Raw genomic sequence first — 21,647 nt, 5'->3', positions numbered from 1 at the left:
CGCTCTAACTAAAGCCAGGACTTGGGTAATTTTCTCAGAACCCTCAGCCACTCAGCCAGAGAGTCAGAAATAGACATTAGGTTTTCAGTATGGCTTTTTTGTCACCATAGAACAGAGCCATGGGGGCACTGAACAGTTAAGAGCAAGAAAAACTGGCAATCTCAGGAGACTCTTACACACTCACACATACGATTCACAGATTCTCAGGTGTTCCTGGGACCATATGTTTAAAGAGAAGAGTAGATTCAGATGTCAGAATTCCATCTCCTTTTTAAATGCTTCTAAAAAATTACTGAAGCGATCTCTGATGCATTCATTTGAATAACACAGGGTATTAAGTATAAATTCCATCTGTAATCCCACTCCTCAGAGACAATTCCTGTTCACAGATTTATCACCTGCTTTTTTAACATTTCAAAGATAGCTGTCAACTTCTTTAAAAAAGGAAGAAACACCTCTGGCTCTTTAGAATATTTGAAATCTCATGTCGAACTGAGAGAGGTGAAAATGAGAAGCATTTTAACAGGAACACCTGTTAGTTTTTAAGCACATGAAGTTTGGGTACAAAAATAATCAAATTTGAGGCTTTGAATCCTTTCCAAAGATGAACTGGAACACTTGGCGGCCTTCCTGAGAAATAAGTCTCCGGAGACACACCTAAGACACAGGGGAATTTACAAGGAAGAAAATATTTTCAAATTAAGTCTGTGATTTGTGAGGTCAATTAGGAGAATGCCTGAAGCCCTTTATGGTAAGAACATTCTGGCTCGTGTCCCTCACTTCACTCTTGGCCATCACGCTTTTCTTCAAGGATGCTTTATGGACCCCGTGATTGATCAGAATTGATCCTCCCTCTTTTATTTGCCCAGCAAATTGCAGGTCAGTTTATAATATAGGGAGGGGTCAGCATCTGGTGTGGTCCTTCAACTGTCTTCTAATTTAATTCTCCTCCCGCCTTAGGGATGCAGGCATTTCATTTCCATCTTGCAACAAGGGAAAGGCAAGTTTTCTTTCACCTGAACAGGTTATGGTAACTTCTCACTTGGAACCAGTCTTGTGCCTCCAAAGCTGAGATTCTTTCCTGACTTGGTTCCACAAGAACTCGTTGGTTGGAAATAATCCACAATGTTAATGTTTAGCTTACGTGCCATCCTCAAACTGCGCCCAAACCTGATACTTTCTCTGTGTTTTTACAGCTAATCTGAACTTCCTCATCAGCCTCCAGCTCACTGGATCCTGCCTGCCTCTGGGTTGCTCTGCTGCTGGGGTCAGGACTGGTAAACCAGGGCCTGCTGCCTGCACCTCTGCCCTCCCTGGCCCCCTCGGTGCTCAAAGTTGCTGTGAATCCTTCCACCTCTCCTCTTGCCTCTCTCCCGCTGCCTGCCCCCAGTCACGGCTGTGGGCTGCCCTGGCTCACCATGGTGGCTGCTGGCAGACCTGTTGGCTCCTCCATGGGCACACGCCAGAAAATGATCTCCTCTCCCACACCATGAAGCCGCCCGAGGAGACTGGAAGGCGCCGTCTTTCCCATCCTCTGGCCGCTCCATGCTGGCGCTGCAGCACCTGTGAAGGCACCATCGCTGAGTCTCTAATGGGACCAGTCCCTTGGCTTTCTGCTTTCTCACTGGAGTTCCTGGCCTCTCGCCTCCACCCCTTCACACCCACCACATGGTTTTAGTCTGGAGTAGGGGACTCAGGACACTTGCGATCGCTGTCTCCCTACCTTCCCCTACACTTGTGAAGAGCCCAGGCTCTACAGCCACGTGATCCAGGCTCTAAGCGGAGCCCTGCCGTGTGTAAGCTGTATGACTCTGGACAAGTTGCTCAACTCCTCTGTTCTTCAGTTTCTTTGCTCCTCTGTAAAACAGTAGTTGAAGCTGGAGAGGAAGAGATCCCTTTAATGAAAGTGGGATGGTAAAGCATCGTGTTATATGAAAAGAAGTTTTTGTTCCATGAGGCAGTCAGCTGCCAGCAGTGGAGTGCAAAGCTTTCCCTTCTTTTTTCAATAGCAACCTGTCTCCAAGAAATACCAACCTCCCACTTGTGTTCAAGAATGTACTATGCTTCAGTGCGAAATGATGACTATCTTTTCTTGCCACGATTCAGGGCTAAGAAAAAATAAGCACACTATAATTCAGGTCTAAATGACTGACCACAGACCCACTCATGAACGAGGACCTTGATGGGGAAGGGTGAAAGGACCAGCAGAACGGGTGCCAGGAACTTGGGCAGCAGGGAGGAGGGGGATGCCAAGATGTTCCACTTTTGCCGGCGCTCGGAGCTGGAGGATGGCAGGGAGGGTTGGGATGGATCCTGTTTGTCAGCATCTGCTGTGCTTCGCAAGTTTGGCAGCAGGCTTCCCAGAAGAGAGGTGCCACCTTCCCTTACGCTCACCCCCACACCTAGCATCACCAGGACCGGTGGATGCCTAAGGTGCGGCAAGAGCTCTGTGTCCTGGGCTAAACTTCAACGCTGACATCACTGCAGACACAGCACATCAGCGCTTCAAGGGCCTTGAAGGCTCTGGGCCAGTCCCACTCAGGTGAGATGGTGCCAAAGGCCACAGGGTGGAGAGAGGTTCTGCTTTCCCACTAAGTTTCTAAAATCCGAAAAGCTTCTTTTAAAGTGTTTCAATGTATTTTCTCTCCCTATGGACTTTCCATTTTAAAAAACTATTTGTTGTGATATTTAGTTGCTAAGTCACATCTGACTCTTGGTGACTCCATGGACTGTAGCCCTCCAGGCTCCTATGTCCATGGGATTTCCCAGGCAGGAATACTGGAGTAGGTTGGCACTTTCTTATCAAGATCTTCCCAACCCAGGGATCAAACCCATGTCTCCTCCATTGGCAGGCAGATTCTTTACCACTGAGCCACCAGGGAAGCCCCCCAAAACTATTTAGGGGCAGATATAATATACTGAAAAAGATACTGAACACCCCATTTCCCTTCCAAATGCCCATTTTTCTGCCACTCAGAATTAACAAGAGTGAAAATCTTGTCATAATTTCTCCACCTTCTTTTTGCCATGCCTCAGGGCATGCAGGATCTTAGTTCCCTAACCAGGGATTGAACCCATGCCCCATGGCGTGGAAGTTCAGGGTCCTAATCACCACACTGCCAGAGAAGACCCCAACTTCTTTTTTAAATGCTTCTTCTACTTAAATGAGGTAGGTGATCGCACTTCCGTCTTCTCTGAAGCAGCCAGTACAATGGTGACATGACATGTGAGCACACAATTAGTCACCGACACATTTGGTTTGCAGGCAGAGGCTGCTGCTGCTGCTGCTAAGTCGCTTCAGTCGTGTCCGACTCTGTGCAACCCCATAGATGGCAGCCCACCTCCGCAAAAGAGGTCAGGATACTTCCCATGATGCCTTGTGTGGAGGCTGCCCCAGACATGCCCCTTCCCATCAAAGCTGGGGGCTCCCAACCCTTCTGTGGTACGCAGGACATGTGTGTTCCTATGAGCACTTACATAATTGCTGTCTCTGAACTCCTGGCGCGATCAGTCTGGATAATGCTTTTGTAGTTTCTGAATAATTACTTCACAATTACCTTGGTTTGTTTGTTGCCTTTTCTCCTAACAGCTTGCTACCAAATAGAGTGACTCTCTCTTCACCTAACTTCTTAAAAAAGTGACGTGTAAAGATTAATGCTGTGGTGTACAGCCCTGAAATTTCCCACCAATGCTAGGTTTGTCTCCAGTGTCCCCTGCTTAAAGGTCACCAGGGCCAGGGCCAGGGCCAGTGGCTCTCTCTCACTTTGGGAGCTCTTCTGGCCACCACCCATTGCCTCTGCCCATATGATGCTGTCTTCTAGCTGACAAGTTTGCAGCCAGGCTTTGACAGGAGGGCAAGAACGGGTCTCCTTCATCCTGGTTTGTTCCCACAGTTGGTGCCAGGAGGTCATTCCTTCAAGGAGTACCAAACTGAACCAACTTGTTAATTCCCTACTCTCCTTATGAACAGATCATACCAAAGCACAAAAGCTTTCTTTCTCAGCCACCACTGCCCTTTCTGTTCAGAAGTCATTCTGCATTGCCGGGAAATCAGTCCATTCAGCCTCTGTTAAGTACATGACTGGGTGGGGCTAGGCTGTTCTTACTTTTCTTGTGGAAGATTCCCTGTGAATCATCAGATCCCTGTTCTTACAGGACAATAAACTATGAGAAACAGAAAACAAATCATTGAGAACTACCATTATTTCTTCAATTCTAAGATGCCACTGATTTAAAGATAAGCGGTTTGGTTTTGTGGGGAAAAAATTACAAAATCAAATACACGTTTCAGAAATGAAGTGTGAAAAATACTGCATCTGAGAACAGGTAGCATGACTAACACGCCAATACATCAAGACATGACACCTCCTGGGAGATCATCATTAGAACCTCAGGTTACCAAGCCCTGTGATGCTATGTAAAACTGCCCTGGGGTGCACAGGTGAGCAATCCACCTTTCCAGGCACATGGAAGGTTAGGCTGGAAGGATGGTCATCTGACACCACACTTACTGGTCATCAGGCAGATTTTAACAAGCGCTTAGTGGAAAGCATTTAAATATTTAACAATTGTGTGAATTTGCCCAATTATGAGAATGAATGTCAGGTTGGTCCTGCCAGAAAAAAATCAATCCTGTATTTCTGGGTGTAGTCACAGAGACCCTCCCTTCCCCCCCCAAAGGCTTTCAGCTGTAGCCCCAAGATTGCAACACAACTTCTCAGTTGAAGGCAGAGAGCTGAGAGGCCCCTTTGGAAGGCTGATATTCCATTAGGTGAGGAAGCAACACAAGCAATGAGCAAAGCAGAGTGGCATGCTGAGGCTGAAGGGAACACACTGTGCTGGTCCTGCCATGTGCTAACTGGCAGCAGCCCTGCCTAGTACCAGCTGAGAATATAAACCTCCTTCCCCATCAGACTTTTCACTTACTTCATCTTTGCTGAAGATGAAAAGGAGACACAAAACGCTCCTTTTGCTATTTTTAAGTATTAATAATATTGAGAGGACTTTCTCCATCTTCCTGAGCTGTTTCAAAAAATACAAAGTGGTCAAGATCATAACTTTCATCTTTTCCTGAAAACAGCTTCCATTTTGAGTGCTAGTGAAACTGAGTACATTTAATAAGGAGGATTTCATCTTACTGATTATTACATCAACCTTCAATAAATGGCTTGCTTTGTAGCTCCAAGTGGACTGGACAATACAAGCGAGTTTCTGGTCCTCTATATAATAGGATCTAGGAAGTAAAACATCGATTACCATCCATTTACCTTTCAATATCAATGCCTTTTGATAAACACTAAAATTCTAACGTTCTATTAAACCTCAACCTATTTAACTAGTAGTTTCTGATTCTCAAATAGGACTTCAGCTCTACGGCATTCATCACAAACTTACCAGTATAACTGGTTAACTCTGCCACTTTATTTTTCCCTGCTATGACCTTGTGCAAAGACAACCTGTGGGCTTTGGTTTACTCCTGCAAAATGGGGGAAGCAGTGCTTGGCTCAAAGGAATGTTATGATCACACAAAGGATAGCATACAACATGGAAAAATATCAATTCAATCATTAGCTTTAACATGCCTGGATCCTCCTACCCTATTCCAACAATACAGATCTTAGGTGTATCAACTCCAGGGACTTTAATTGGGACACATCCTACACAGATGAACAATTTTAAGGAAATCATGCCTTTCTTCCCAGATCCTAACAATCAAAATGCACATAAAATACTCAGAAGTCCGGGGCCCTAGGCCCAGCACACACCACCAGCTGTGAGCAGGAAATCGGGCTTCACATTTTGCCGTCTGCCCCCGGTCTCTGCCCTGACTCCACTGTATTGCTGCTGTGTAAAATGCCCTACCTTTTTTATGTGCTGTAACTATGTTTACTCTTGAAGACTTCCTCCTTGGACATCTTAGAGACACACTTTGTTCACTTCTCTTGTACCATTCATCACCAATAGACTATGGTTGTTTTTACATGAGGTTGCTGTGCTTTAGAAGGCAATTTCTACTTATTATTGTCTCTCCTGGGTCCAGTTAGCACGGTGTCTGCTATATTCACGCCCTCTGAATGTTCATTAGATACCATTCTAAGCAAACAAATAGGCCTTTATTACTTTGTGTGATTTTTTAAAATCATGTATCTCAGTCATCCATTAACACTGGATGTTTTAGAAAATGAGAAACATATTTTTTCCCCCTAAAGCTTATCAATCAGTAGGTTTCCACTCTTCCCTGTGAGTCATGTGAAGAGAAAAAAAAACCCGGTGGGATTGTTAACAGGAGCCAGAGAACTAGAGATTTTCTATTATCATTTTAGACTACTATTTTAATTTATAAGTATTCATATTTTACATCTCATTATATTGAAGTCTTATCTACAATAAAATGACCCTCCCCCGATTTTATAGATAAGCCTTTGCCTGACACCCAGTGTTGAGATCCATCATTTTGCGTTGTGCATGACACCATGCAAACATAAGCATATAAACTGTGAATTCTAAAACATGACTGACAGCAGGACCTGTAAGATTACACTTTAAGACGTAGACAAGGGAAAACAAATACAGATCTTTCTTAAGAAGAAAAAAAAAAGCCCTTCAAAACCAGCCAGCAACAGCAGGTAAAGCTCAGACAGTGTTTACTAAGGGCCCGTACATTTCACCTTAACCCTATGAGGCAGTTCTGCTGTCATCTTCGTTTTACAGACGAGGCAATGGGGGGAGGGGTGAAATAATTTGCCTGCAGTCACAAAAGGAATAAACAGAAGAGCTAGAGTTCAAATAAATGCAGTTCTAGCTGGAAGTACCATGGTTATCATCATGACACACTGTAGCTCAGTGGTCAAGAATCTGGCTGCCCATGTAGGAAGATGCAGGTTTGATCCCTGGGTCAGGAAGATCCCCTGGAGAAGGAAATGGCAATCCACTCCAGTATTGCTGCCTGGAAAATCCCACAAACAGCTGAGCCTGGTGACCTACAGTCCATGGGGTCACAAAGAGCTGGACATGATTTAGCGACTAAACAACAACTACTACTCTATGTACTATGTCAGTAAGAGAGTCATTTGCTTTCTCAAACCCCTATTCAATGGTACATATATGGTTCAGCTGGAAAAATTACAGACCAATCACCATCTGACTAGAACCTTTATTATTCAGAAATAAACATCCTGAAGTGAGGTGGTTAGATAGTTTTTTCTGGATTACTGTAATAAATATTTGTCGACACACCATCTCAATAATCATACACTTTTTTCATTCTTAGGAGCTTCCAGAAATAACTCTTCTGTATCAAAAAACTTACAAAGGGCACAAGATAACGGTCTATGCGGAAGGAAAATTCTGGCAGGGGAAACTCTAATGAAGTGTTTTCTCCATTACATTTTTGATCGATACAGTTCAGGAAAAAAGCCTCACTTTGCCTTCCTTTTTGAATGCAAGAAATCAGATTAAAGGGAAAAACTTTCATAATCTCAAGTATAAATCACAAACAGGTTTTTCTGATAAAAGCTTTAAAGCTTGAAGAAATGAGAAAGGCAAGCATGCATTTCTTTAAGCATCTCAGTAATTTGCAAAATTTTTCAGCAATTATGCACATATTGTTTCTATACTTAAAAATGCAATAACATTCATGCTTTGAGTATTTTTTCCTGAGTGTTTTAAGGATACTTTGTTTCAGGTGATTCAAAAGTAAGACTTAAAACATACACATTATATAACAGGAATTCTCCATGTGGTTAGCATTTTGAACTCTGCTAACAGCGTGAGACAGCAGGCAGTCAAGCATGACCCCATCTGTACTGTAAGGAGCACCTGGAGAACCCTCGACGTCTTTGTGACCTGCTCAGTGTGTCTGGCGGCTCTGCGGAGATGCAGCCATGCCTCGTCTGCCCATGTGCAGACTCCCTGGCTTGCCGCGGCCATCGCCTCAGTGCTGAGTGTTCAAAGAAACACTGCAGGTGCCCTTTTGCTTCTCTCTGGTCCCTTCACCAAATCCTTTCATCACTTATGACATTACTTGTTAATATTCCACATTCAAAAAAGGAAACTGCAGGTACACAAGTTTGTGAACTTTCACTAAGCCAAATAAATTTTAAAATAGATAAAACACTCAAATTCCTGAAAAACAAACCTTGGTTTTCACAATCATTTGAACATTGTAGAATTACTCAGACACAAGAATTGAAAATGCATGTGCTATCTGGAAGAGAACTACTGAATTTATTCTCCAGGAGAAAAACAGACCTGAAGCATCACATTACTGGAACGTTTGAAACACGATGACAAGTTCTTATCTTCTAAACGTCAACGAAAGCTGCTTGTACAAACTATTTAATGAATATCTGCCCCTATTAAACAAGCCAGATATCTGATGTATTGAGGATATCAGAAGCTGAGTCACTTCACTTCTTCCTGTTGCCTCCAGTTGCTAGAATAGTAGCAACACGCATAAATATGTTTAATGTATCCATGTAGATTCCCAGCATCCTAGAAAAGAAATTATGTCCATTAAATATGATGTAGTTCTTATAACAATTACAAAAACTATTCCTTAATGAAGTAGAGAAAGAGCAATACTGATTATGCGTCCTGCTGCTGCTGCTAGGTCACTTCAGTCGTGTCCGACTCTGTGTGACCCCATAGACGGCAGCCCACCAGGCTCCCCTGTCCCTGGGATTCTCCAGGCAAGAACACTGGAGTGGGTTGCCATTTCCTTCTCCAATGCATGAAAGTGAAAAGTGAAAGTGAAGTCGCTCAGTCGTGTCCAACTCTTAGCGACCCCATGGACTGCAGCCTACCAGGCTCCTCTGTCCATGGGATTTTCCAGGCAAGAGTACTGGAGTGGGGTGCCATTGCCTTCTCCAGAGATTATGTGTCCTAGGTATATGAAATGGAAATTTTAAAAAAGATGTCAACTAAAGAAATCCTGGGCTTCCCTGGTGGCTCAACGGTAAAGAATCTGTCTGCTAATGCAGGAGATGCGGGTTTGATCCTTGGGTCTGGAAGATTCCCTAGAGAAGGAAATGGCAATCCACTCCAGTGTTCTTGCCTGGGATATCCCAGGGAGAGAGGAGCCTGGCAGGCTATAGTTGGTGGGGCTGCAAGAGTCGGGACACTACTTAGGGACTAAACAACAAAAAAGGAAGTCCTAGACTAGCAAACTGTCAAGATTTTCTTTTGGCAGATTAATCTTTGTTTAAGGGCAGTTTTTAAAAAATCTTTATATTCTCTGGTACTCTGAGTACAGTTATTTTGTTAAAAAAAAAAGAAAGAAAGGGTGATAGACAATGAACTAATCAAAACAAGACCAAAGAAACACCTTTACAGAAATGTGTTAGACACAAGTCTGGCATTTTAAAATATACTACCTCATTGCCTCCCTGCATCACCTCCAAAGAAACTTGCTACAAATCTGTAAGCATTATAGGAACACTTAAAAAAAAAAATCATTATATTAAGTTTTAAATAAAGAAAAATAAGTTACTTTTAGAAATGTCACAGACACTGTGAAACTCATGGAAATTAATTACTTTGGTGGAGACACCAAGGAAACGAAACACCATCATTATACAACAGTTAACATCAGCGTGTAAGCTGAATATTTCCAAAATGGAATTTTCAATTTTTAATAAAAAATTTTAAATTGAAGTGTTCTCAATTTTTAATAAAACTGGCTTTTCTATAAAAAATTAGGTCAATCATGTACACTCGCCAAAAACAACACTTGACTAATATATCTTTTCTTTACTTTTAAAGTCTGTTAAATATAAACTACAAAAATAATTTACTGACAAGAGTTTTATAAGGCTAATTAGCAAAAATAGGTACAATACTCTGAATTAACTGAATACACACCTAATTATCACACTTAGTTGCCATATAATCAAATGTTCCATATACATATAGCTTACTAAGGACAGAGACCAGACCAAATGTTAATAGTAATAAAATACTAAAATTCAACAAAGTCATTGTTGGAGGCTGAACTCAAAAGATATGTTCAAGTCCTAATCTGTGTGAATGTGACCTTATTTTCGGGTCTTTGTGAATGTAATTAAGATGTGAATTAAGAAGAGGTAGAACTGGAGAAGGGTGAGTCCAATATGATGGGTGAATCCAATTGGATGCCTTAGTCCAATATGGCATCATTATAAGAGACATAATACTCTGGGCAAGACTGACGGCAGGAGGAGAAGGGGACGACAGAGGATGAGATGGCTGGATGGCATCACCGACTCGATGGACATGAGTTTGAGCAAGCTCTGGGAGCTGGTGGTGGACAGGGAAGCCTGGCGTGCTGCCGTCCATGGGGCTGCAGAGTTGGACACGACTGAATGACTGAACTGAACTGATGAGAGACAGAGATACAGGGAGAATATCACATGAACACAGGAGCAGAGGTCAGAGCGACAGAAGCTAAGGAATGCCAAGGATGGCTGGTCACAACAAGAAGCTAGGAGAGAGGCATGGACCAGATGCTCCCCTGGAACCCTCAGAACACACCAGCCCTGATGATACCCTGATGTCGCACTTCTGGGCTCTGGAACAGAATAAACTTCTGTTGTTGTGAATCACCCAGTTTACATAATTGTTACAGCAGCCCTTGGAAACTAAGAGTCAGAAAACAAAATAGGCCAAACCAACACAAACGTCCTTATGCAACGAAGACAGGACATTCAAGGCTACTTACGAATTGATGGGATCATATTTCTGAACTCCATACATTGGTACTACTTCTGCACGCTTGATTACTTTCTGTGTATCATATAGAAGAAACATGCTGAAAAGAACTAATCCACCATAAACCGCCACTGAGTACAGAGTGGCACCAGCCACAGTGGTAGGTGGAAGAAACATAGATCCTGAAATCAAAATGGGAAAAAAATTGTTTGAAAGGATTTTTCTGTAACTGGGATTTGTAATCAACATTACTCACAAAACTTTTTCTTTGGTATACTGCGCAGGTAAGGAAACATTTGAGTAAGCGCACTGTCTAATTTTAAATACATTTAGTTCAAAACCCATTATACTCATTCCTGCAATGGGTCATCTGCCCCCATAATAGGAAGGTTCCTGCATCAGAGCAATTTTCATGTTCTTCAGACCAACTTTCTCATTTTAGATGTATTTGGTTAAACCAGTAATAATGGTCTGCCATTATACCAAATGAGTAAATCCAGTCAAACTGGCATATATCTTTAAATCAACTTAAACGACACTGACTACATTCTCTCCATTAGAATACCAGGGTATGTTAGATGATTTCAGGACACCAAGAACCAAGTGTCAAAGCATAGCGGCTTACCTAGGGAGGACACAAAGACGACACCGAGGCCCACACCCAGGGGAGCCCCCATGTTCAGAAACTTCTCGCTGGGCGCACACATGGCCACGGTGGAGAGACCTCCCACAATGCCCGCCGTGTACCACGCAGCTCTGAGGAGAAGAGGCCCCCCTAAAATCGTCAGAGGGGCCACCACAGCACCCATCACACCTGGAGAAAGAGCAAGGGGGCACTTAAGCATTTACCACACAACCATCAAAAGGAAGATGCTTCAACTAACCTGCCTTGTGAACAAATTAGAGCTTACTGTTAAACAATAGGACTACAAAGTTTTCTCCTTATTTAGCTAACAGTAGCCACAAAACTCCTAAGCTAAAACTTACACCTATCCAATTTCTAAATCACAACAGTAACACCATTTCTAGCCAAATAATCAACACTCACAAGTATAAACACTAGTCTAGATTTTTATAACTGTCAAATTCAATGTAGCTCACTATTTGGGTCTGAGTCTACCAAGTCTTTATAACAACATTCACATTTGGAAGAAATGAGATGAAGAAAAGGCTTAAAATAACTTTTTTTAAAAAGCAGCAAATGCATACTATGTTATAAATAATTTTCTTCTTAAAAGCAGGATACTGGTATTAAAAGAAAATACTGGGATCACTGCCCTCCCATCCACTAAAGTTCCGTCCTGTAAAGCTCCATGGAAAATACCTATGGTTGAATACCTAAGACCTAATGGGAGAGAGACCTGAAAGCCAAGGTTGGGAAGTCACGCTGTCTCATATACACCCAAAGACAGCACATGAATATAAATGATGTATTTCACACTGGAAATGCATCATATTGGGTGTCCAAAGCCTAATTTCCATGTACTAACCCATGTTAAAAACATTTCAGTCTCTCTCCCTGGAAGTTTCATGGAAACGCTTATAGAATTTGTCTTATTTTGTGGCAGGGAACACGCATCTAAGAATCGTTTTGGTTCTGCACCTGCTGGCTCTCTACTCAACCCAGAGGCAGATACTTGCCATGGAAAATACTTTATGTAAGCAAGCCATGTGCCATTCCATAATTAAGGAGACTATTACAAGTACCTCAAAGAATATTAAAACTGTTCCAGAATACCAGGGTTGGACAGCCTCTGCCTTGCCTTCAGTAACTTTGTGTCAAGATCTATCTAAATATCAATCCAGCTAATGGTGTCACATTAGCTGTACAGAAGTACAGCTAATTAGAAGTACATTTCCAAAGATCTTTTTGATTGTTTTCTTCCCTATATTCTACTGCAAAAACCTCTGCTCTTATTTTTACCTCCTCTGTCCCTGGTGGAGACCTTTAGTTTTTTATTTTCCAAAAGATACACAGTAAGAACAATTCTCAAGTGATGTGTACCAGACCTGAAATCTTTCTGGTATTATACAAAATACATAAAAAGAAACCTCTGCCTACCTAGACTATTACCAGAGAATAGTGTACCACTGGGGCCGTCCATGGTCTCAGTATCAGAAACATTAACTCGCCAGAATGGAGCTCTGGCAATAATACAACCAGGAATAAGTGCAGGATCAGTGTTTAGTAGACCAGAGGCTTAATTAAACTGTGTGTGTATCATTTACAACTGTGAAGAGCCACCAAAAAAGGTAGTATTTAAGACTGTTTAATAACAATTTTAAACAACATACCAGAATGTAGTAACCAAGCAAGGTGCTTTGGGCCTGGACTCTGCTCGTATGATATTGACTGTACCAGCATTCCAGCTCCAATCATGGCTGCAAAGGTTGCACCAATAGTCTGCAAGACATGTATCACTAAGAAAAACGGATCCTCACACAACAACAAGTAGAACCCACAAGTTCCAAGTTCAGTTAGTCCTTCCAATAGACTATGCTTAAAAAGATGAAGAATAATAAACAGAATCCTTTATTTTTCTAGCACATTAAAAGGCCTTGTGCTTACTTCAGTTTGATCAAACTAGCAAGAGTGCCCCCTACTGTCATACATAAGGTATTGCAGACAACTTTAAGTAAATGAGTTTTCATTCTGGGCTTCCCTGGTGGTCCAGTGGTTAGGAATCCACCCTGCAATGCTAGGGGACACCTCTTTGATCCCTGGTCCGGGAGTATCCCACATCCCACGAAGTAACTAGGCCTGCACACCACAACTGCTGGGCCTGTGTTCTAGAGCCCAGGAGCCACAACCACCGAGCCCACACACCTAGAGCCTGTGCTCCAAAACAAGAGAAGCCGCAGCAATGAGAGGTCACGCACCGCCAACTGGAGAGTGGGCCCCACGTGCCGCAACAAGGACCCACCACAGTCAAATAAATAAATGTAAAAATAAATCTTTAAAAAATTTTATTCCTGTTAGACACAGGTGTAACAAAACCACTTTAAAAATCCCAGAACAATTATTTTAGATTATATTTATTTTGGCATAGCACTAACATTAAAAACAATTAGTGATGATATACAAATTAGAACATATATGGCACACTGCCTTAAACTCTATTCTTTAAATGAAAACTTGAAAAATAGGAGCAAATGAAAAGATGAGAAATAAAGTCTTCGCTTCTATCCTCCCAGTTTTTTGGCTGAATTGGCCCTCATCCCTCTTCTTTGCCTATGTTAAATTTCCACTGTTATACATTTATATATTCTGTGTGCACAAAAAAGAAATGTTTGTAATGCAAGAAAGATGATAATCTCCAAGAAATTTAAGGCAGAAACTGCATACTTGCAGCCCTATGGCAAGATTAGGCAGCAGACATTTTGTTTGGCCAACTATTCAAACAAACAAACAGAAGTGAATTCATTTAGTTGGGAAGGCTTTCTCTGGTAGCTCAGACGGTAAAGCATCTGCCTACAATGCAGGAGACCTGGGTCAGATCCTTGGGTCAGGAAGATCCCCTGGAGAAGGAAATGGAGACCCACTCCAGTATTCATGCCTGGAAAATCCCATGGACCGAGGAGCCTGGTGGGCTACAGTCCATGGGGTTGCAAAGAGTCGGACACGATTGAGCGACTTCACTTCACTTCTCTAGGTCCCAATAATCCTGTGTAACATACCAGGCCTGCCTCATTCATCTGCCTCATCTGCCTGAACCAAGGACACCTGAATGGTCAACCCCTGTGGTAAAGTACAGGTAAATGTAACAGCTATTTCTGCTGAGAACGGGAAAGCCTTCACTCCTAATACAGAACAGCACACTGGATTCTACTCCAACATCTTCCAATGGATAAACAATTACTAAAAGCTACTTCATGGATCTCTGCATTTTCAGGATATTTAACACAATTGTGTATTTTTCTTTTAAAATCCTTCATGACACAGGTCCATTTTTTGCCTTTTACCTTCCCATACTGTACACTTCAGCTACACTGAACTGGTATATTGCAAATACATCCCAGTTTCATGCCTGTTTAATTCTGTTTATTGTGCCAAAAAATACCTGTCTTCCTATCTGGCTGACATATTCAAGGATTCCTTCCTTGAGAAAGTTTTCTTAGTAAGTACCATGGCTGTTATAGGCAGTGTCAGATGTCTCTACTCTGTTTCAAAAGCAGAAACTTTGTGCTTGGTACTTTGACATCATGCGTATGCCTGTCACCTTCCAAAGGCTTCTTCATCTCTGTAGCACCTGTCTGGCTTTCTTAACTATTTTACTTAAGCAGCCCTAACAGCAGGTGAGACTAATCTTATGCCTACAGGCACCTGAGAATATGGTTCAAGCACAAAACTTCCTTTAAGTCTTATATTTTAGGGATTAAAGTCTTTTGTATATTTTAATCTTTCATGTTTGCTTTATTATAAAAGCACTGCTTTAAACTGTTTATCTCATTAAAACTGACATACCTGATGAGAATGCAACAAGCTGATTTTGTGCCTTCAATAACCTCGAGGCTAGGAGATCCTTACACCCATCTGAGAAGCAAGACCCTAATATTCAAGCGTCCAAATGGCTAGATAACTGCAAATGGTTCTCTTTTTGGAAAGTACAGTATAGTGGAAATACTACAGATTTGGAAGTCATGGGGATCTGGGTTGCCAAGAGAAGAATGGAAAGAATCAGTGGGAAATTGCCATGAGAAGTCTGTAAGTGTATTAGATAAACTTTCCCATCTCCCCTTCCTTTCCAGTCTCACACTACTGCTTTAGTTTGTGCTCTTATCATCCCTTGTTTCAGACCTCGAAGAGACACAGCTGGTACACTTGCTTCTCATCTCTTCCACATCAGCTCTTAAAGCTCAAATACACATCATACTTTTGCTGTTCCAGTATCTGCAATGGCCTCTGTTAGGCACTCTGCTCAGCTTGGCAATCAAACACACCCTAATTGTGTCTTCTTAACACCCCAGACCTCAAATACTCAAAGTTCACTTGAATGGGATTATAAAGTCACTTGTAGTGACTACGTTCTCTCCTCTTTCCAAACTATTTTACAAAACTGGACTACTCTGTCCTCTGAACTGGAACTCTCATTGAATATAAAGCCTTATATAGGTTCAAGGAGAATTCAGAGTAACAGCAGCAGTATTATTCTACTCTTAGAGTAGCTTGGGTTTTTGTGACAGCTATTTTCCTTGATCTCTAAGATGGATTTTCATCTGCCTTATTTTTTAGTGAACTTCTAGAAAATAGAGCTGTGTTAAATCTGCTACTAGGTAAGTAGGACGTTCCCTGTAAGTTTAAGTTCCAACACCTTTACTGCTACTAAAATACATATTCAAAATGGAATAATACCTGACTTGCCTAAGAATGTATATCCTACTTTGTTTCAGCTGCACCCACAATTCATATATTACCTGAACAAAAACATATTTAATATAGTAAGCTATTCTTTCCACTTAATACCCCTCCTCCAATCGTTTTCATCTAATCTTTTGCTATTTAGTGGCAAAGGAAAACAAAAACAAGCCCACTTACTATCCAAGAGCCTCTCATCATGAAGTTCATGAGGGCAGGAGTTCTGCTCACTGCCACGGCAGACAAAGCTGTTAAGCCAATACTTCCTGCTAAGTACATGTAAGTGGAATGAATTCTATCCTTCACATACTGAGGCCAAATTCTGTAAGAAACACAACATGGTTAATTTACAGGATTATGAATGTGAATCTTGGTTGAATCATTTACTGGCTGGGAGACCTGGATAACTGCTCCAAATTTTATTCCATTATCTAGGAGATAATGATGTGTATGTTGGAGTTATGATAAAAAGTACCAAAATACATATAAGCACTTGGCATACATACAAAACAACACATTTTCTCCTAGCTTAAACACATATAACCATGGTAAAGATTTCTATTTACTTTGAATAAATAGGTGCAAAGGAAATAAGATTGTTTTTATTCATGTATATCTCCACACAGTTAGAACACTGGACATAAAAGATTCCAAAAGTGGCAAAAGATGAGAAGAAAACTGGAAGCTTTAAGGCTAGACTTGTCTGGGAACAATTTACTTACACAGCTTTTTCAATAGCTCCGATCTCATTAGACATTCCCAATCCATAGTAGCACAAAGCTCCAAGACCAACTGCAGCCCCTCCAGCAATAAACCATCTTCCCATCTGATCAACTGCAGAACACAGGAGGAGATGCACAGTAATTGTTGTCTTGACTAACATGATCAGACTTAATTCATCTGTAATTTCACTCTAACAAAATTTGAGGACACAGTGTTATCTGCAGATGCAGGGGTACTTCTGTGATACACACTATTTTATTCATAAGAGATGTATATTCTCATGGCACTCTTAGAAAGTAAAGATGAGAACATTTTCAGTCAAATGTTATACAGTGCTATTAACAAAGATGATTAAGAACAAAAGAACCAAAGAAAAATGTAATTAGTGTTTATGCAGCTGAATCAAGGGAGAGGGTGCTCTTGTTTTCAAGAGTACTGAGAAAGACAATTTATCAACTCTTAACTGGATGGAGATATTAACAAAGAGCCTCTTACTCCCTTTAGTCAAAGTCTGTTCACTGACAATGTTACTATGGACTGAGATGACTCATATAATTTGGTTTCTAGGGCCAACTGACCAATAGAAATGCCCTGAGGAATGCCACATAGGGCTGTCTCCCATTTGTATACAGATGGTCCCCAACTTAAGATTTTTCAACTTTACAAAGATGCAAAAACAATATGCATTCAAGTGGAAACTGCACTTTAAATTTTTAATGTTGATCTTTTCCTGGGTTACTGATAGGCAATATAATAGTTTCCTGTGATGCAGGGCCGTGACAGTAAGCCACAGTGCCCAGCCAGCCAGTTGATTGTGCGGGTAAACAACCCATACACTTATAACCATTCTGTATTCACCCAACAAGTTTTTCACCTTCAGGATTCAACAAATAACAGGAAAGAGTCAACACTTTATAAAATAGTTTTGCCCAACTTTAGGCAAATGTTATATATTCTCAACACATTTAAGGTAGGCTAGGCTGAGCTATGATATTCTCAAGGTTAGGTATATTAAGTGTATCCTGAACTTCAAAACATCCTCAACTTATGATGGGTTTATCAAGATGTAACCCCATTTTAAGTCAGGGATACATAGGTATTAACCTTTTGCAAGGGTGTTAAGTAGAGTTCTTTGACTTTGGGTAGATGACCAATCAAGATTCTGAGGTTGCAAAGCTGAAAGCCAAGCTGTGAACTAAGCTGACTTCATTAAGGCATTGCTTCCTGAGAGGCCCTAAATGGGCCCTTCTTGAACAACCAGGTTTTTATTAACACCTATGTTTTGGTGATTTATTCTTGGCCTGAAACATATTCAAATATTATGTCTGAGTAAGAGTCTACACAACTTCAAATGAACTTCATTAACAGATTATAACTTAAAATTATAGCATAATAACTAATAATCCTTAAAAAAAAAATGGTGGAAGTAAAATTTTTTTCTGGGAGAAATCTGACTGGGAACCACTGAGCCCAGAGCCAAGTAGCAATCTTTCCAGGGTCATCAGATCCCTGAGGATGACTGCCCTTCTTCTCACAAGATGCACATACACACACGTTTGCACACATTTTAAGGAGGTTGTTCAGGGGCCTCTTAAGAGTTTACTAAAGGTTGCTACCTACTTTTAAATATTTTTTCCACCGATGGTTCCAAAGCTGCCTCCTTGAGTTCTTGGGTTGTTTTTCCACGTCGAATCCCAATTCTTGTCTTGGTAGCATATTCCTGACATAAATGAAAACAAAGACACATACCACCCATATAAAAGAATGTTAACAATAAAACAGAGGATCTCGACACTCTAGATAACTCTGTAAAAAGTAGCTTGATACTTTTTATGTGTGTAACTTCACTATGAATGAAGGTTAGCTAATCTTTAAAAAATTAAATGTAGACCCCACCTGTACTCTAGCTTTGAAGTGATTCACTAATTCATTACAATATAACTTCTGAGTTCAAGTTTCAGAATTACTTATTTCATACACTATAAATTTTATTTATACCTCTAGACTTATCATTTTAAACACTAACTTTTAAAAGATATGCATTCAATAAGTATTAACTACATTTCTCTTCTGGGAAATGGGCTCAATTTTTCCCTCAAACACAAAGCCAAAGGGAGAGAGGACTTCTACCTGTATTTCAGGTTTTTCAACAGTGAAACAGTTAATTTTAAGAAAAAAGTTGTCCCTCTTAGCTTCTGTACATTTCCATCTACCTCACATTTTAAAATTTATACTCCTAATCTGAATGCTAGAGCAGAAATGTAGTATAAAAGGAAACGGGTTTCTCTTTAACCTGACAGATTTTATTTTACCACTCTCTAGGCAAGAGCTGAAATGACATGGTTAGCAATTGGTCAGCCAGTAATATTCCCAGGGTCTTAAGCTTTTGACAATAGGATCCACGATTTCTTTGTTGAACCATATAGCTCTCAATCCTTCACAAATTACTCTAAATTCTCTGAATGAGAAACTCCAAGAGCTGTAAGTAAAGGACAAGTCATAGGGGTTCTTTTTCATATGTGATAAGGACGGAACAGAATGCTAAGAAGCCAACAGAGAGTGCTGATTTGGGGCTTTTTCAGGGATGTTTCAGTTAATCACTAATGATCGAGTCGGGAGCTTCATGCTTTGTCCAAAAAAAAAAAAAAAAGGCCCAGGAGCATAGAGACAGACAGACAATACAAAAATATTATCTTTACCCTGCTGGGTGTTAAAAGCCATTGATTCTTCGTGATGGAATTCTTCACAACAGGGGAGGCCTTGGTGAAAGCTGGGTGGAAAACCCTGGAAGGCAGTGCCCGGAGACACACAAGTCTTGCGGCCAGCATGGTGGTGCACCAGGTTTACCAAGCAGATCTGAAATGCTAGAGACAGACAAAAAATAACCCATTAACCAACTGAAGGAAGGACGTAGAAGAGATAAAAGCCAGTCATTTCCTAGTGGAAAAGATCAAGCGACGTTTTAAAACGATAATAAATACTCTGCTTGTTTCTTGTTAGTTCAAGAAACCCATCTCACAAAAAGTTTGAGATAGATCACCAAAAGGGGCTTAAATCTCAACAGGAACAGTAACAAGAGAAATAACTTGTTTGAGTTATGTGGCTAACAGAGAATTAAAAGGGTGTGTGATGGATTTTATAAAAGTGGTTTTGGCTGAGGATTTATACCAGTATTCAGCGGGAAATTATAAAAGAGCTAATAACACCTTTGAGCAGAGGAAAAATGTCATCCAAACAAGAAATGATTAACTCTTCAAGGTCATATTACTTTTTAAGGCTATAAAAAACATCAGTGGAAACCAAACATGCCAGGTGTTGTTGTTTAGTTGCTTAAGTCCAAGGGACTCTTTTGAACCCCATGGACTGCAGCATGCCAGGCTCCTCTGTCCTGGATTTCCCAGGCAAGAATACTGGAGTAGGCTGCCATATCTTTCTCCAGAGGATCTTCCCCACCCAGAGACTGAGCCTGAGGTTCCTGCATTGGTAGGCAGATATTTCATCACTGAGCCACCTGGGAAGCCCATGCTAAGTATTACTTCCCTTGGAAACAAAACATAAAAATATTCAAGGTACTAAAACCACCTGGGATATATCTTAAAAATGTAGATTTCTAGGTCTAACTCCTGTTCTAATGATTTAACCCCTATAAGACAGCTAAGAATCCTTGCTTTTAAATATATAAATATATTTCCAGATCTGTCACGGGATCTGCGAGGTGCACAACACTGACAAATATCCTTTGGGAAAATACCATGTCATTCTAGCACTTTCACGCCATTACATCATCTCAGCCTAAAGCTGCTATACCTCTCAGTCCTCAACACACCTACAGAGGCACGCCAGTTCAGTGGCCTCCAAGGTGGCAATTCTGCTTCTACCCTAAGAAAAAAGTGGCCTCGGGCACAGGTTTGTTCTCTGAAACTCAGGTGCCTTAGCTACAGAATGGGTAATGTTATCGAGCCCTTACGCTTCCGTGCATATTCATGAGCTCCGGCGCTTGATCCTCAAAGAAAGTTCACCCTTATCAGAAGACTCGGGTAAGAGCCGGGCAGCAAAACTCGCACCACTCTACAACACAGCAGACTCGGGATCCCCTTATCTACCAGGGCGGCGGCTGGGGGCCGCGGAGATGAATCAGCACCTCGCTGCCCAAGAAGAGGGCAGAGAGGGCGAGCCCCTGCCCGCCTATCCCAGGTCCCGCAGCCGCCACCCCCTCCACAGGGTCACCTGCAGGAGAAATCTGACGGGCCGCCAGGCCGTGACGCAGTCTGCAGCGCCGCAGCCTCCGACCTTCCCCACACGTCGGCAGCGGCCCCAGAGGGCCGACAGTCAGTGGTGCCGAGTACCGCGGTACCTGTAGGCCCGGGGGAGCCGTACCTCAGTCCCTGGACACCTCAAGCGCGCAGTTCCCCTTCCGGGCCGGTGAAACTCAAGCACCCAAACCTCCCGCTCCCTCCGCCCACCTCTTACTGACTGTGCGCGCAGTCTCTTTAGCTCACGGCGTGACGCAGCATCCGGAGATGCCGCAAACACTACGACGGACAGCCAATCATGAGCGGAGCCCTAACGGAAGGGTGGGCATAGTAGGGAGGAGGGGTTCCGGGTTAGGGGGCGGGGCCCGTGGAGCAGTGTTGAGAGCGTCACAGTCAACGTCCATCGTGGGTGTGGGCAGAGAAGGCGTTTCAGCCGTCTTTGCCGAGGACCGCGGAACGTTCTTTCGTTCTTGTCTTAACGGCAGGAAGTACAGAAATTATGATCTGATCTGATCTGATTTTAAAATTGAAAGAGGATAGTATGAGAATATTATTCTTTCGCCGCGTTTCTTTTCCCTTGTTGCGTTTTTGCGCCTTCTCGAACGTATTGCGACATAGTGTGCCAAATT

The 21,647-nt window shown here is 41.9% G+C and overlaps 1 protein-coding gene across 3 annotated transcripts; it reads right to left on the bottom strand.

Annotated features, from left to right (window-relative positions):
- Positions 1 to 7,133: 7,133 nt before the first annotated feature.
- On the bottom strand, positions 7,134 to 21,290 carry GHITM (growth hormone inducible transmembrane protein). 3 transcript variants are annotated; one of them, XM_006072368.4, is made up of 9 exons: positions 21,143 to 21,290; positions 19,465 to 19,629; positions 18,386 to 18,485; positions 16,765 to 16,876; positions 16,223 to 16,364; positions 12,982 to 13,090; positions 11,312 to 11,500; positions 10,697 to 10,868; positions 7,134 to 8,493 (listed from the first exon to the last, which is right to left on the bottom strand). In XM_006072368.4, the coding sequence occupies exons 2-9, from the start codon at positions 19,591 to 19,593 to the stop codon at positions 8,409 to 8,411; spliced, it is 1,038 nt and encodes a 345-aa protein (XP_006072430.1). In that variant the 5' UTR covers positions 19,594 to 19,629; positions 21,143 to 21,290; the 3' UTR covers positions 7,134 to 8,408. The 3 variants fall into 3 exon arrangements, with proteins under 3 accessions (XP_006072430.1, XP_025140647.1, XP_006072431.1); XM_025284862.3 differs by having other exon boundaries at positions 21,229 to 21,253; XM_006072369.4 differs by lacking the exon at positions 21,143 to 21,290 and adding an exon at positions 20,993 to 21,136.
- Positions 21,291 to 21,647: the final 357 nt, after the last annotated feature.

Source organism: Bubalus bubalis, chromosome 4, assembly GCF_019923935.1.
Source record: "Bubalus bubalis isolate 160015118507 breed Murrah chromosome 4, NDDB_SH_1, whole genome shotgun sequence".
Lineage (NCBI taxonomy): Eukaryota > Metazoa > Chordata > Mammalia > Artiodactyla > Bovidae > Bubalus > Bubalus bubalis.
This window is presented reverse-complemented; position numbering and strand designations above follow the sequence as displayed.